We start from the raw sequence: 14673 nt of genomic DNA, 5'->3' as shown, positions 1-14673 counted from the left end.
TTTCGCCAGTGTTATGATTGTATGATGTTATCATAGTTTTAGGCTGTTTGAAATATGTGTAGAGATTGTGGAATGATTGACTAATTGTTCTTCAAAAATCTATTTTAACACATTTTACAGCTATATCATGTATATGTTTTTCACTTTTTTTACAATCATGTTTATATTTTTTGCTTATACTATAAAAGTCTTTCTTTTCTTTTTGAATTTGTTTAGTTGAGTGAGTGTTAAAAAGATACACAAAGAAAGTGAGCTTAAAAAAGAGAACTGATACAATCTTATTCGGCATAGCAAAGGTAGATACAGATGCATAAACAAGGCATGATGTTTGAGGTTTTGATTTTTCCATTTTATTCAAGTTACGGATATTTCTTTTTGAATTTTCCTGGTAGTTTGGTATTTTGGTTATTTTACTTTTTTTTATAGGTATTTATATCAAAATAACTAGAAATAAGAGGCTCTTAAGAGCCTGTGTTGTTCACCTTGGTTTATGTGCATATTAAACAATGGACACAGATACATTCATGACAAAATTGTGCTTTGGTGATCGTGATGTGTTTGTAGATCTTACTTTACTGAACATTCTTTTTTGCTACAATTATCTGTACCTATAATGAACTTGGCCCAGCAATTACTGTGGAAAATATTTTTCTAAAAATTTACAAAAATTTACAAAAAAGGCCAATAACTCCTTCAGGGGTCAATTGACAGTTTTGGACATGTTGACTTATTGGTGGATCTTATTTTTGCTGAACAGTATCGCTGTTTACAGTTTATCTCTATTTATAATAATAGTCAAGGTAATAACCAAAATCTTTCCTTAAAATTACTAATTCGGGGGCAGCAATCCAACAACAGATTGTCCGATTTGTCTGGAAATTTCAGGGCAAATACATTTTGTCCTGATGAACTGTAACCCCTGTCAGATTTCCTCTAAATGCTTTAGTTTCGGAGATATAAGCCAAAATCTACATTTCACCTCTATGTACTATTTTAGCCATGGCGGCCAACTTGGATGGTTGGCCAGGTCATCAAACACATTTTTAAAATTTGATATCCCAATAATGAGTGTGGCCAAGTTTGGTTAAATTTGGCCCAGTAGTTTCAGAGGAAAAGATTTTTTTTAAAGAATACTAAAATTTTAGCAAAATGGTTAAAAATTGACTATAAAGGGCAACAACTCTTCAACTGCAAAATTTCCTAAAAATTACTAATTTGGGGGCAGCAACCCAACAACAGGTTAGCCGATTTGTCTGAAAATTTCAGGGCAGATAGATCTAGACCTAAAAGACAATTTTATCCCGGTCAGATTTGCTCTAAATGCTTTGGTTTCAGAGTTATAAGCCAAAATCTACATGTTACCTCTTTATTCTATTTTTAATGACGGCCATCTTAGTCGGTTAGCAGGGTCACACCACATATTTTTAAAACTAGATACCCCAATGATGATTGTGAATAAGTTTGGTTAAATTTGGTCCAGTAGTTTCAGAGGAGAAGATTTTTGAAAAAGTTTACGGACGACGGACGCCAAGTGATGAAAAAAAAACCTCACTTGACCTTTCAGGTCAGATGAGCTTAAAAGTCATATAACAAAATACCAAGCAACGAGTAAAATTCTGGAAAAACGGGAAATCGATATTCAAATGGCAAAATCAAAAGATCAATCACAGCAAACGAATGGATAACAACTTTCATATTCCTGACTTGGTACATGCATTGTCTTGTGTAGAAGTAGTGAACTAATCCTTGTTTTATATGGAAACTTCTCAATTATATGATAGGTGAATATAATGCCTTTATATTGACAATATGTGAACAAAACTATCGGTCACAATATGTAACAGTGTCCGAATAGGGATTTAGCACTAAACATTGTGTTATAATCTTAAAATAGACATATAGACACAGCACATCAGCAAAACGAAACACAAGAATACAAAAATTTGCAATAGCACAATAACAGAATGATGGAATGTTTAAGTACCGAGCCACTTCGAATGGATATTACAAAACAGACTAATCTGTGAAAGCAATAATTTACAAATAAATAAAAAGAATACTAGTACTATAGCAAAGAATTAAGCGATAAACAACATCAGTACCGAAAATCTGTACTTCAAGACGACCGTGTAGCACATGTGAAGTTGAAAATACGAATATTCATCAAGAAGGTCTTAGTATCTTCCGATGTACTTGTTTTTAAAAGAAAAAAGGATTGTTGAAAGAAAAATTGTTAACTACTAAAAGAAATAAAGGTTTTCTTTTACTATAATTTCTATCAGCGATTTAACCCTTTATATTTGCTTGCAAAAAAAATTGAGTTGCGACAAATACTTTATGAAATGTAGAACCTACATATGGTGTATGATGTGGTAAAAAATAAGAACTATTGCGGTAAATAAAGGCGAAACATGTCACATTCTGATGTAGGATACATATATCATTTCAACCTTCATGCAATGCACAGTGTTGATTCAACCATTGATTTGGAACTATCAATTGTGTGGAGGCATTTCAAAAATATTTCGGAAAGCAATGCCGTTGCAACTACTCTGATAGGAGGCCGTTCGGCTCTGCAAGAGATGTGTTTGTTATATATAATTTTTATTTAAGATGGATACAAAATATTAAAACATATTGTTGTTGAATTGGAGATGATGATTGTTGAATCTGAAAACGAATCACACAATAAACATTGCTTGCTTGAATCCTGATATAAAAATTCGAATGGCTCGTATTTGTAGTCTTAGGAAAATGGGCTGAAAATGTTATACAAATCTATTATGGGTTACAATACATAAGTACGGAAGCGTATTAGGGACATAGAAAAAATAAAATTGGCAGTGAACTTTTTTTTCTAAGTCGAAATTTTGACATTTCAAATCTCGAAAATTTGACTACAACTTGAAATTTTTGACTTTTCAAATCCCGAAATTTTGACTTGAACTTGAAATTTTGACTTTATAAAAGGTCAAAATTTCAACTTTAAACTAAAAATTTCGACTTTTTTAAACTCGAAATTTCGACTTATCTAAACTCGAAATTTCAAGGTATTTTAAACTCAAAATTTCGACTTGTTTTAAACTCGAAATTTCGACTTATTTTCAACTCGAAATTTCAACGTATTTTAAACTCAAAATTTCGACTTATTTTAAACTCGAAATTTCGACTTATTTTAAAGTCGAGATTTCGACTTTTTTAAAACTCAAAATTTCAATTTTCCTCAGTATTTGAACGTTTGCGTCTATCACATTCACAGTCATTTATATCAACAAGCGGAGAGCCATATACATCATAAATTTGACAAGCATATTTTAATAAACTAATCCATTTTAAAGAGGTTATTTTAGATAGAAAATCTTTTTTTTGCCGAAGAATAAATAAAATATGTTTCTCGTTCAAATACATATTTCAAGTCTGGACTTCATATACATGATATATGTGTATCAAGACAACCTCGTTATTCCGACACACCTTTATTACGACATACTTTTATTCAACAGTCTAATATATAAAGACTAGGGTTAAAAGTTGTGTCATAAGAATGGCAACTGGTACGGTTTAATCAATGTTCCAGAAAAAAGAACCAACAATTAAAAATTTCCAAACTAGAAAACTGAGCAGCTCATTGGTTGTTCTGAATATGCATGGCATTTTTTGCTACTTTATTTACAATTGTTTAAACAAGGCAAAGTCAGTGACTTGCTATTGGGAATCTAAACAGGCCTTTGAAACTGTGATGCTAAATATCATCAGATTGTCGATCCTATGACAGTGACGTGGAAACTAAAACATGCCTGGAATATGGAGAAAAAAATTGTTCTTTAAAAATGCAGGTTCTTTCCGAAAGAAACTCTTCAATATTAAATACTAACTGATCTTAATTAAAGAACAAAACCAATTTCTGAATATAAATTGCAAAAATGTGTGGATGACGCTTTAATAATTTGCGTCAATGTCTACTCCTTCTAAAATTATAATGACTGTGTTTGAATACTAACAACAAAGTTTTCAAAGTAATTAGAAAAAGTCAAAATTTCGAGATTTCAAAAGTCAAAATGTTAACTTTGAAATAAAAATTTCGAGATTTTAAAGATGGAATTTCGAGTTTAAAAAAAGTAGAAATTTTGAGTTTAAAGTTGAAATTTTGACTTTTTATGAAGTCAAAATTTCGAGTTTTAAAAAAGTCAAAATTTCGACTTTAAAAAAGGTCGAAATTTCAAGATTTTAGAAAGTCAAAATTTCAGTTGAAGTCAAAATTTCGGGATTTGAAAAGTCAAAATTTCAAGTTGTAGTCAAAATTTCGAGATTTGAAATGTCAAAATTTCGACTTTGAAAATAAAGTTCACTGCCAATTTTATTTTTTTCTATGTTCATAATACGCTTCCGTACATAAGTATTCGGAAAACAAGAAGTTAAACATTGATGAATATAAAATTTCACGATAGCATGGTATATCAAGCTCATATGAGCACCTGATAAAATATTGATAGAAGCTCAGAGTTGTAGAAAAAATGAGATGGGTTTTCATGCGATGAAAGGACATACATATTTAAGGTAACACAAGCTTATAAGAAATCATATCAAAGATAGAAGTACAAGAATTATCATTAATACTGGACTATGTGGGATTGTTTTTACAAAATACGAAGACGTATGACTGAATCTCTAAAAGAGTCTGTATATCATTGTCAGCCTTTTAGAAATGTTAGTAATGTGTAAGTAATGGTGGTGGCAACGGATTTTAAAACGTTTTAAAGAAAGAGGGGAGTCGAGTGTATTAATCTATAAATAGCACAAATTTGTTTGCATTTTTTAAATATTTATTGTTTGGATTAATTGATAAAAAGCAATTTGAATAAACATCACACATAGAGATTGATTACAGCCATTATACATGTTACAATAATAGTTCCAAAGGTATCAGGATTATAATTTAGTACGCCAGACGCGCGTTTCGTCTACATAAGACTCTTCAGTATGCTCATATCAAAATATTTATAAAGCCAAACAAGAACAAAGTTGGAGAGCATTGAGGGTCCATAATTCCAAAAAAGTTGTGCCAAATACGGCTAAGGTAATCTATTCCTGGGATAAGAAAATCCTTAGTTTTTCGATAAATTCAAAGGTTTGTAAACAGAAAATTTATAAAAATGACCATTGAGAATAGAAATGAATAATGTTAAATAATCGCAATCTTTATAAAGAGTGTTAAAAGATAATTAATCTACCATTGACGATAGGGCAGGACAATAAACTGATGGTGTAGATGAAACGTCCTAAACTGACTTATGTGGAGGGTTTTGAACAATGTTTTACTAGTAATAAGTTTTATGAAAAATATAACTCTTACTGCAAGATTAACATAATTCAGTAGAAAACATTTTATATTCTTATGCGGCATCTTCTGTAATACACGCAACCTTTGGAATAACCTTACTACCGCAATCATCTATAATAGGGTACACAAAAGTATACGTTGCTGTCGCAGCTAAGACAACTACACAAAACTATTATAATAGGGTCTATATAATTATGTTAAAGTTATCAAATAAGATATAAGCATACTAGTAAGTGTCAATTTTAATATAAAAAATCATTATGATAATATATGTACAAGCATATAAAATCAAGGATGAATATAAAACAGCATTTGTATCATAAGTTTAGCTTTAAAATGTTACATATGATACAAAAGAAGCAAATTTGAAAAATCACAACATTATATATATTTAACATGTTTAAAGCACCAACCTAAGCAATACCAATTAATATAGGCAATAACATTAATATAAGCAATTGTAATTAGCGTAAAAAGGGTAAAGCAGTTAGCCAAAATGTAAAACAGAAAGTAGAAATTTAAGCGTTTATGTATTTCGAAAGTTTCGTAAATAAAGCATTTACTATTTATAATATATGACATGACTTTATGACGTAGTTAACATTCATTATATGTGTTCTAAATGAAGAACTGATTAAACAAGGAAGTTATTTACCTAGCAAGCCTAAGTAGCACAAGCAAACAATGGAGGTGATCAACAACTAGACCAGACACAGTTTTGGACTATCTGGTAAGAACACAATGTCATTTATTGGAACAATCAGTTATTAATATTCAAATTTAAATAAAAATGAACGGTTTACATGTTATTCATTGGTTTTATAACCATCGGTAATACTACCAAAACGTATCTGAAATTAATATTTATATTCATGATATCAGATTTTATTTTTAGTTTTCAATGTGTACAATATACTTTGATAAAGATAACGAATTAAGTAGATTTGATCAATAATATATATTTACGATACTGTTTCGACGTTTGTTTATTAAACATTACTTTATAAAATAGTATATGTGATGCATGAGACACCAAAAACGAAAGTGAAAGTGTAACATAAAAATAATATTGCAGTTTGATAATTTCTTCAAAATAATATTTATATAAGGTTGATATCAAAATAAGATATTCAAATTGTATCTATCTTAACAACAAAGAGAGAGGGTTTTACAATCCTGTACCAATTAGTCAGGAATATGGCAGTTAATAACAAATAATTCGTTTCTATATGTATGCATGTTGCTATTTTTTTGTGTTGCACTTCAGTGTTGCTGTGGTTACGTTGTTTTCCTCTTGAATAGTTGTATATACTACTGTTGCCGTTCTTTATGTATTCCTGTTAGATGTCTAAGTCAATAAGTGTCTGTTTCTAGTTAATATCACCATTAGATTATATTAAAATAGAGATGTAGTGTAATCAGATTCGACAAAGGGAGTAGTATATGTTTATTAAGCATGGTTGGGCCGTCTGAACCAACATTGAGGTGTGAAATCTTGCTAGATGATTAATGTCTCGTGTATCCTTTAAAATGAAGAAAAGCATAAAATTTATGTTCTTTTTCTTTTGGCTCATCAAGTCCGATGAGAAATTGTATGTCATTAATTAAAATATCACACTCGTTCTTCCATATCATTTTAGTTCATTTCTTTTAAAGCTGTGCTTAAAAATACAAAAGATGGCAACAGGCGGCACAGATAATGGTATGGCAACTGACGACCCAGAACTGGACATGGCAACAAGCGGCACTGGTAGTGACATTTTAATGGTGGCAGCCATTGATTTTGGTACCACATATTCCGGATACGCATACTCTCTAAAAGGCGAATATGAAAAAGACAAACTGAACATCCACGCTAATCAGTCATGGAACTCGGGAGGAAAATCACTAATGTCGTTAAAAACTCCAACATGTATTCTTATTAACAAAGAGAACAAAGAGTTTGAATCATTTGGATACGAAGCTGAGAATGCGTACGCAGATATTGTCATTGAGAACGAGGCAGACAATTATTACTTTTTTGACAGATTCAAAATGATGCTTTACACACGTGAGGTAAAATTAATTTCATTAGTACATAGCAAATAATTATAATATATTAAATCATTTACATAAATAGTTATCAAATGTACCAGGATTATAATTTAGTACGCCAGACGCACGTTTCGTCTACATAAGACTCATCAGTGACGCTCATATCAAAATATTTATAAAGCCAAACAAGTACAAAGATGAAGAGCATTGAGGATCCAAAATTCCAAAAAGTTGTGCCATATACATCTAAGGTAATCTATACCTGGGATAAGAAAATCCTTAGTATTTCGAAAAATTCAAAGTTAAAAATAGCGACTGTATACATTGACTGTGTGTTTAATGATGCCTCTTTCTAGAACAACCTATAACATTATTTTTTTCTAGTTTATCTTAGATCCCTTCATCTTGTAATATATGCAATGGAGTCTAGTACCCTTTGCGCTGTCAAGAGTGTAAGCAATGCTCAGTATATTAATCGTTCAGTTGGTCCTAGACCCTTAAACGTTCCCAAGTATATAGCTAATTATTATTTCTGAACTGTGAAGCTAAATACACATATCCACTGACCAAGTATTCAGTCATTGTATGTTGTGTTACCATTTACATTACGGTTCACAAACTGATTTATATTTCTAAGTTAATCAAACCATCAACCTGGAAATTTAACCAAACGATGGTTACTGTAAGTCGTAGTTTCATATGTGTAACCTTTTATTTATAGGAACCCGTATATAAGATATCACATAGTAAAAATTCATACGGTCTATCAATAACGAGGAATGTTTGATTTTTTTCACACCCATAATCAGTTTGGCTGATATAAAAATCATTTTGAAATACAATAAAAATAGAATTTTCCAACCTCATTGGAGTTTACTTAGTTGTTAAAGGTTTGAGACTCATGCTGTGCATGGATAAAGAATTGCTTCGCCTTCATATATCTGAAAGGTACATGCAATATTGTGTTCGTGGTAAATTGCCTTTTAAGTTGTTCAAGCTTATATATGTTATGTATAATGTGTAAGTTTCTCTATTTCTCTATTTGTGTTTTAGGACATCTCCACAAACATGGAAATCGAAGACGTCCGAGGAAACTCTTTACCTGCCATAGATGTGTTTGCAGCAGCCATTGGAGCTTTAACACAACACATGATGGACCACGTGGAGAGGCAAAGAATCAACCTACAACCAAATGAAATAAAATGGGTTTTAACAGTACCTGCCATGTGGACAGATAAAGCAAAGGAGTTCATGAGAGAATGCGCTGAAAAGGTAGTTTCAAAAATAAATATATTTCATACTTTTAGGCTGAAGCCCACATCCAGGTACGGAATTTTCTCGCTGCATTGAAGACCAATTGGTGTCCTTCGGCTGTTATCTGCTCTGTGGTCGAGTTTTTGTCTCTTTGTCATAGTCCCTATTTTCATCCTCAATTTTAATTATCTAAAACTCATTTCAAATATAAGTAGAACATGTAGTTGACTTGAACAAAAAAAGCCTTTAGAACTAAGTCCCTTATATCGGATTTGACTTTGTTTAGTACTAAATCTTTTCAACTCATTATACTATTATGTGCATATCATGGTTATGGATCATATTTCTATTCTTTTTACAGGCCAAAATCAGAAAAGACCGCCTTGTCATCGCATTGGAACCAGAGGCAGCATCTATATATTGTCAGCACCTTCCTCCAGATAAAATGACGGGGGCCATCGAGGGGTTTTCTATAGCAGACGATGGTTCCAAATATTTAGTTATAGATATAGGAGGTACGTTAAGTCAATCTAAAAGTTTTCTTGTGAAAATAAAATTCATGAAATGAAATTTTATGACAGCTAAAAAATGTTTCAAATGTGACTGATAAAAAAACCCGGTCATACATATATAAGGATCAGAAAAGTATGAATGCTTAGTGCTATCTGAATAACAGGCAAGATAAATTGAATATTTAGGGGGGTAAAAATAAAGAAAAAGCGTGAATAAGTCCTGGAAACTATTATTTACTACAGAATACAATGGTATATCACCTAGCTATGAGAATTTAAAAAAAATCATACTTTGTCATTACACACCGCATTTTTAAGTATTAAATTAAATATAAACTGTAAAAGTCTTATATTTTGAATATATATATTCCTTATTCAGGGGGAACAGTTGATATAACTGCCCATCACAAGGTTGGTAAAGACGATCTACAAGAACTATGTTCAGCATCAGGCGGGGCATGTGGAGGAACAACTGTCGATAGAGAATTCCTCAATTTATTTGAAAATATCGTCCAAGTGAGGGCAATGGAGACATTAGCTAGGGAGAGTACTGCTAGTTACTTAGATCTGTTGAGAGAGTTTGAAACTGTGAAAAGAACAGTCATTACATCAAAGCGTCCGAAGATAAATTTTACTATACCTTTTACTGACTTAAATGCTCTCTGCGAGCGTTTCTTAGAAAAAACCTTTGAAAATGCCGTCAAAGATTCAGAGTATAGTGGTCAAATATCTTTGGTTGGTGACAAAATGCGAATGGACAGAGACTTAATGAAGTCGCTGTTCGATACAGCGTGTACCAATATTGTCCAGGAGATACGCAATGTCCTGCAAAGAGTACCAACGACTACTCTGAAAACCTTTCTCCTAGTTGGAGGATTTTCAGAATGTTCAATAATTCAAGATGCTATAAAACAGGCATTCCCAGATGTACAAATTTTGATCCCTAGAGAGGATCCTGGTCTAGCTGTTGTGAAAGGTGCAGTTTTGTTTGGTCATAAGCCAGATTTTATAACATCACGTATTACAAGATGCAAATATGGTAGACGCATCCGTCCGATATTTGACGAGTCGAAGCATGATCCAGACAAACGCGTTGGTGGAGATGGCGGAGATCGGTGCCGCGATGTCTTTGAAGAATTTATGGGAAAAGACAGAAAAGTTCAAATAGACGAAGTTGTAAAAGTCGAATACCATACTGTGATGAATCCCCAGAGTTCCGTGTCTGTTGCTATTTATTATACATATGAAGACCATGCAGACTATGTAGATGACAAAGGTTGTAAAAAACTTGGTGAATTTTCTGTACCTATCCCAGATCCGACCGAAGAACGGCGATATGTTGATGTTGAATTTAAGTTTGGAGGAACTTATTTAGAAGTCACAGCTACCGAGAGGAAGACGGGAGAGAGAATACAGTATAATTACAGCTTAGTAAACTAGGAGTTGTTGTGTAATACGTATTATACCATGCATTCTGCTTATAGGTGCAAACAATTGTACAATTAAACAAATATGCTTTTTTTTAAATAGAAATATTGTAAAAACATAAGTAAAATTAATGAGTTGCTTGCGCAAAACGACCTTCATCCTTTAGACTTCAACGTGTTCAAGTAGTTGTTCTTTGTGACGTCTGCAACCTGAATAAGATTATAAATGAAACCATGTTTTAAAATATATTATTTAAAGAACTAGACTGTAAAAATAATTTATATTATTGAAAACTGTTTCTTTTAATCTGTCATGAATGATTTTCAAACTGTATTGAAAAAGTTCATTTATCAGTCTTCTTTTCAGTAGCCAAATAACTGCACCTGACATGCAAAACTTTGGGCATTTTAATTGCTATTGAATGTATATGCCTATTTTATTGAGAGTTCAACTGCCTTGATTTTATTGTAATCTTCGATTGTAATTCATGTTGTAGTTTTTTGTATATTGGATGTAATTACTGATATATTATTTAAAATTATTATTTTTATGGTCGTTACTAGTGTATCACAAAGACAGAAAGGTGTTACAAAGGAAATAATACGTTTCCTCATCAACAAACATCCATGCTATCCCCGAGCGTATCACCAACCCAGTAATCAGCACTTACATGCCTGATGCTGACATGAATTATAATTGATTTGGTCATATTTCTAAATTAACTGTTAACAAAACTTTTGACTTTTTGAAATGCTAAGGCTTTTCTACCTCAGGAATAGATTACTTTAGCTGTATTTGGCAACACTTTTAGGAATTTTGGTCCTTAATGCTCTTCCACTTCGTCCTTTATTTGGCGTTTCTAGTTTTTTTTTATTCGAGCGTCAGTGATAAGTCTTTTTGTAGAATTAACGCGCGTCTGGCTTAAATACAAAATTTAATCCTGGTATCTATGATGAGTTTATTTACAAACACTGGGTCAATGCCACTGCTCTAATGGTTATTACCAGCCCAGTAGTCAGTACTTCTGCGCTGACATGAATTATTATTGATATGGTCATATTCATAAATCAACTGTTTACAATGTTTTTGAGATACTAAGACTTTTCTACCTCAGGAATAGATTACCTTAGCTGTATTGGGCAACACTTTTAGGAATTTTGGTCCTCAAAGATCTTCGACTTCGTATTTTATTTGGCCTTTTCAACTTTTTGGATTGGAGCGTCACTGCTGAATCTTTTGTAGACGAAACGCGCGTCTGGTTTAAATACAAAATTCAAATCCTGGTAACTATGATGAGTTTATTTATATGAGCTGTCCAGTAGATACATGTTATACGTATATAGTGAATATCATCCCAACCGTTCTCTATTTTATTCCATATTTTCAGTTTTAGGTTTAAAGTTAAAAAAAAAACCACTTTTGTTTCAGATCTCTGATGTGTCAATTTCAACGAATTCAAATTCATTAGGCTAGCACAACATTGAGAACTGTCATTCTATAGTATATATGTTCCGGACCATATGAGTATTTGGACCATACGCGTATGGTCATGACCATATGGGTATATACTCATATGGTCCGACCATACGCGTATGGTCCGACCGTACGCGTATGGTCGGGGTAATTAACAGGTTTACTTCTAGTTGTCACGTCATTAAAATGACACTACCAAAGGTAATTTTATTATAGATCTATAAAAATTTTAATAATAACAAGATTAACAAAATGAAATAAGCAGTTTCACACAGTAAATTTTATCACTAGTCATAACTACAGTAAAAAACTTTTTTTTCATTTTTCGATGTGTTATTACGAGTGAATGGCAAAATGTCGACATGGGAAGATAACCTCCAAATATATCTTATTATTGAACTGTTACACATTCAATCAATTGTTTTACTATAAACTGACGTAAACGTCGACAGGATAAAGAGTCTAATAATGTGCTTACTTTTGAAACTTTATATAATTAGCATTTATTTAGCAGTGCAATATTCAGAATGTTTATACTAATACGTGTTTTTGTTGTTAACAAATGAATGACGTAACCGGTAAGGACCCTAGTTTAATTTTCTAAGTTGTCTGGTGATATGATGCACTTCAGTCTTGTAACGATATTGGAGATCTAGAGCTTTTTAAAAACATCGTAGACACATCGGAATGACCCAGGACCCAAAAAAAGCTATGGTACCGTATGGAAGTAAATGTCATCCTAAACATACAAGCAAGAATACCATTAGCGATGAAAAGTAGCTTTGGCATAATTATTTAATGCTATTTGAATAGTAAATAATACAATTGCATGTAGAAACATTGTTTTTTATAAAGTTTTCTAATGCATATTATTGAAAATCTAATACCTATTTGGTCCAAATACTCATATGGTCCGGCCCGTTAATAACCAAACGAGTATCATACTCATATGGTCCGACCATACGCGTACGGTCGGACCATACGCGTATGGTCGGACCATATGAGTATACGCATATGGTCATGACCATACGCGTATGGTCCAAATACTCATATGGTCCGGAACATATACATGTAGAAAGACGACAGAAATATTGACAGTTTTTGGTAAATATGTATAGGAAGATGTGGTATGAGTGCCAATGAGACAACTTTCCATCCAAATAACAATTTATAAAAGTTAACAGTTATAGGTCAAGGTACGGCCTTCAACACGGAGCCTTGGCTCACACCGAACAACACGCTATAAAGGGCCCCAAAATTACAAATGTAAAACCATTCAAACGGGAAAAACCAATGGTCTAATTAAATCTATATAGAAAAATACCCATTTCTGCAATGGTAACGCAAATCAATTTTGATGTATTTTTGAGTTGAGACACCAAGTCAGGGTTTTATTTGAACCTTTTTATTAGTAATAATAATAAAAAACCAACAACATCATCACTAATTTGTTCAAAGTCAAATATCTAAAAAGTTTACAAATCAGTAGCAACTGTATGGTTAATAGTAAGCCGTTTTGCTACTCAGAAAGCAACATGTTTAAAATCCTATCTAGTATATTCCCCGTTTCCTGGATAAAATAATGTTAATCAAACGTCAAGAGTTGATAAGTTGGTAACCTTTACCTTTGAAATGACGCAGGCTTCATGCTTCATAACTAACCTATTCGTTTGACTCCAGGCTCTATAATGTTGGCTCTTGTGTATTTTGAGTATTGTGTTTGTCTTTTTCTTTCGATCATGGTTCTGTCTGTTTTATTTTGATTATAAAGTCTTGCTTTTGTTCGTACTCATCTCCCGATCCTGTCTTATAAATGAAAGAGGTAGCTGATATGTTTGCTTTAAGCATGGGGTGACTAGATTCTGATAATTAATCGGTCATAAATCAACAATAGTGATAAAGTAGGATTTATAAGACTGAAATATGAGCTTTTGTGGTATATTGGTCAACTTATGAATCCATATCACAGCGTTGAACTTGAAATAGTGTTGAATAAGTAAATATACGAAAAAACTATTTCAGAGTCTTAGAATATCTAAGACCGCGAAAATATTATCGAATGTCTCTCGTGGGTTGAAAAACCTAAGATATCGTCCATCAATGTTTGATGATGCCTGTAAAACTTGAATGTGTTGAATGTGAAGTCAGTTCACAAGCCCTATTGAAACACACACCATGGCCAGACGTTTCCCAATCTCAATCCTTTTTTTTTGCTCCCGTTCTATTATGTCGCACCTCATGACATTATTTCCGAAAGAAAATTAATAACCGTCATTGAAAAAATCCGCAACACTAGATTATTCCTTTTAATTCCAAATTTCAAACTAATGTACGAACATTGAATTGCATTCATTCCTTCATTGTCTGAAAAAAAACTCTGCAGTTCGAAAGTTTCAAAACAAGTTAGTGGGTCGTAATCAGTAACTGTGAGTACTCGTAGTTTAGCACTTCGTGTCTTTTTGTTGTTGGGATGTGCAAGTACACGGTCACTTCCACTCTGTGTTTATGTTAGATTTTTTTCTATTCTAATCTATCTAAGAAGTTAATATAAAAAAGAAGATGTGTTAAGATTGCCAATGAGTCAACTCTCCACAAGAGACCAAAATGACACAGAAATTAAAAACTATAGGT

The 14673-nt window shown here is 32.3% G+C and overlaps 1 protein-coding gene across 1 annotated transcript; it reads left to right on the top strand.

The window, feature by feature from the left end:
- The first annotated feature begins 6004 nt into the window (after nucleotides 1–6004).
- Nucleotides 6005–11116, top strand: LOC134721923 (heat shock 70 kDa protein 12A-like). Its single transcript, XM_063585228.1, has 5 exons — nucleotides 6005–6071; nucleotides 6998–7396; nucleotides 8429–8647; nucleotides 8991–9144; nucleotides 9521–11116. Exons 2-5 carry the CDS (start codon nucleotides 7019–7021, stop codon nucleotides 10579–10581), a joined length of 1812 nt encoding a protein of 603 aa, XP_063441298.1. The 5' UTR covers nucleotides 6005–6071; nucleotides 6998–7018; the 3' UTR covers nucleotides 10582–11116.
- The last annotated feature ends 3557 nt before the right edge of the window (nucleotides 11117–14673 follow it).

This window comes from Mytilus trossulus, chromosome 6 (genome assembly GCF_036588685.1).
Source record: "Mytilus trossulus isolate FHL-02 chromosome 6, PNRI_Mtr1.1.1.hap1, whole genome shotgun sequence".
NCBI lineage: Eukaryota > Metazoa > Mollusca > Bivalvia > Mytilida > Mytilidae > Mytilus > Mytilus trossulus.
The sequence above is the reverse complement of the archived record's forward strand: the minus strand, read 5'-3'. Positions and strand labels throughout refer to the sequence as shown.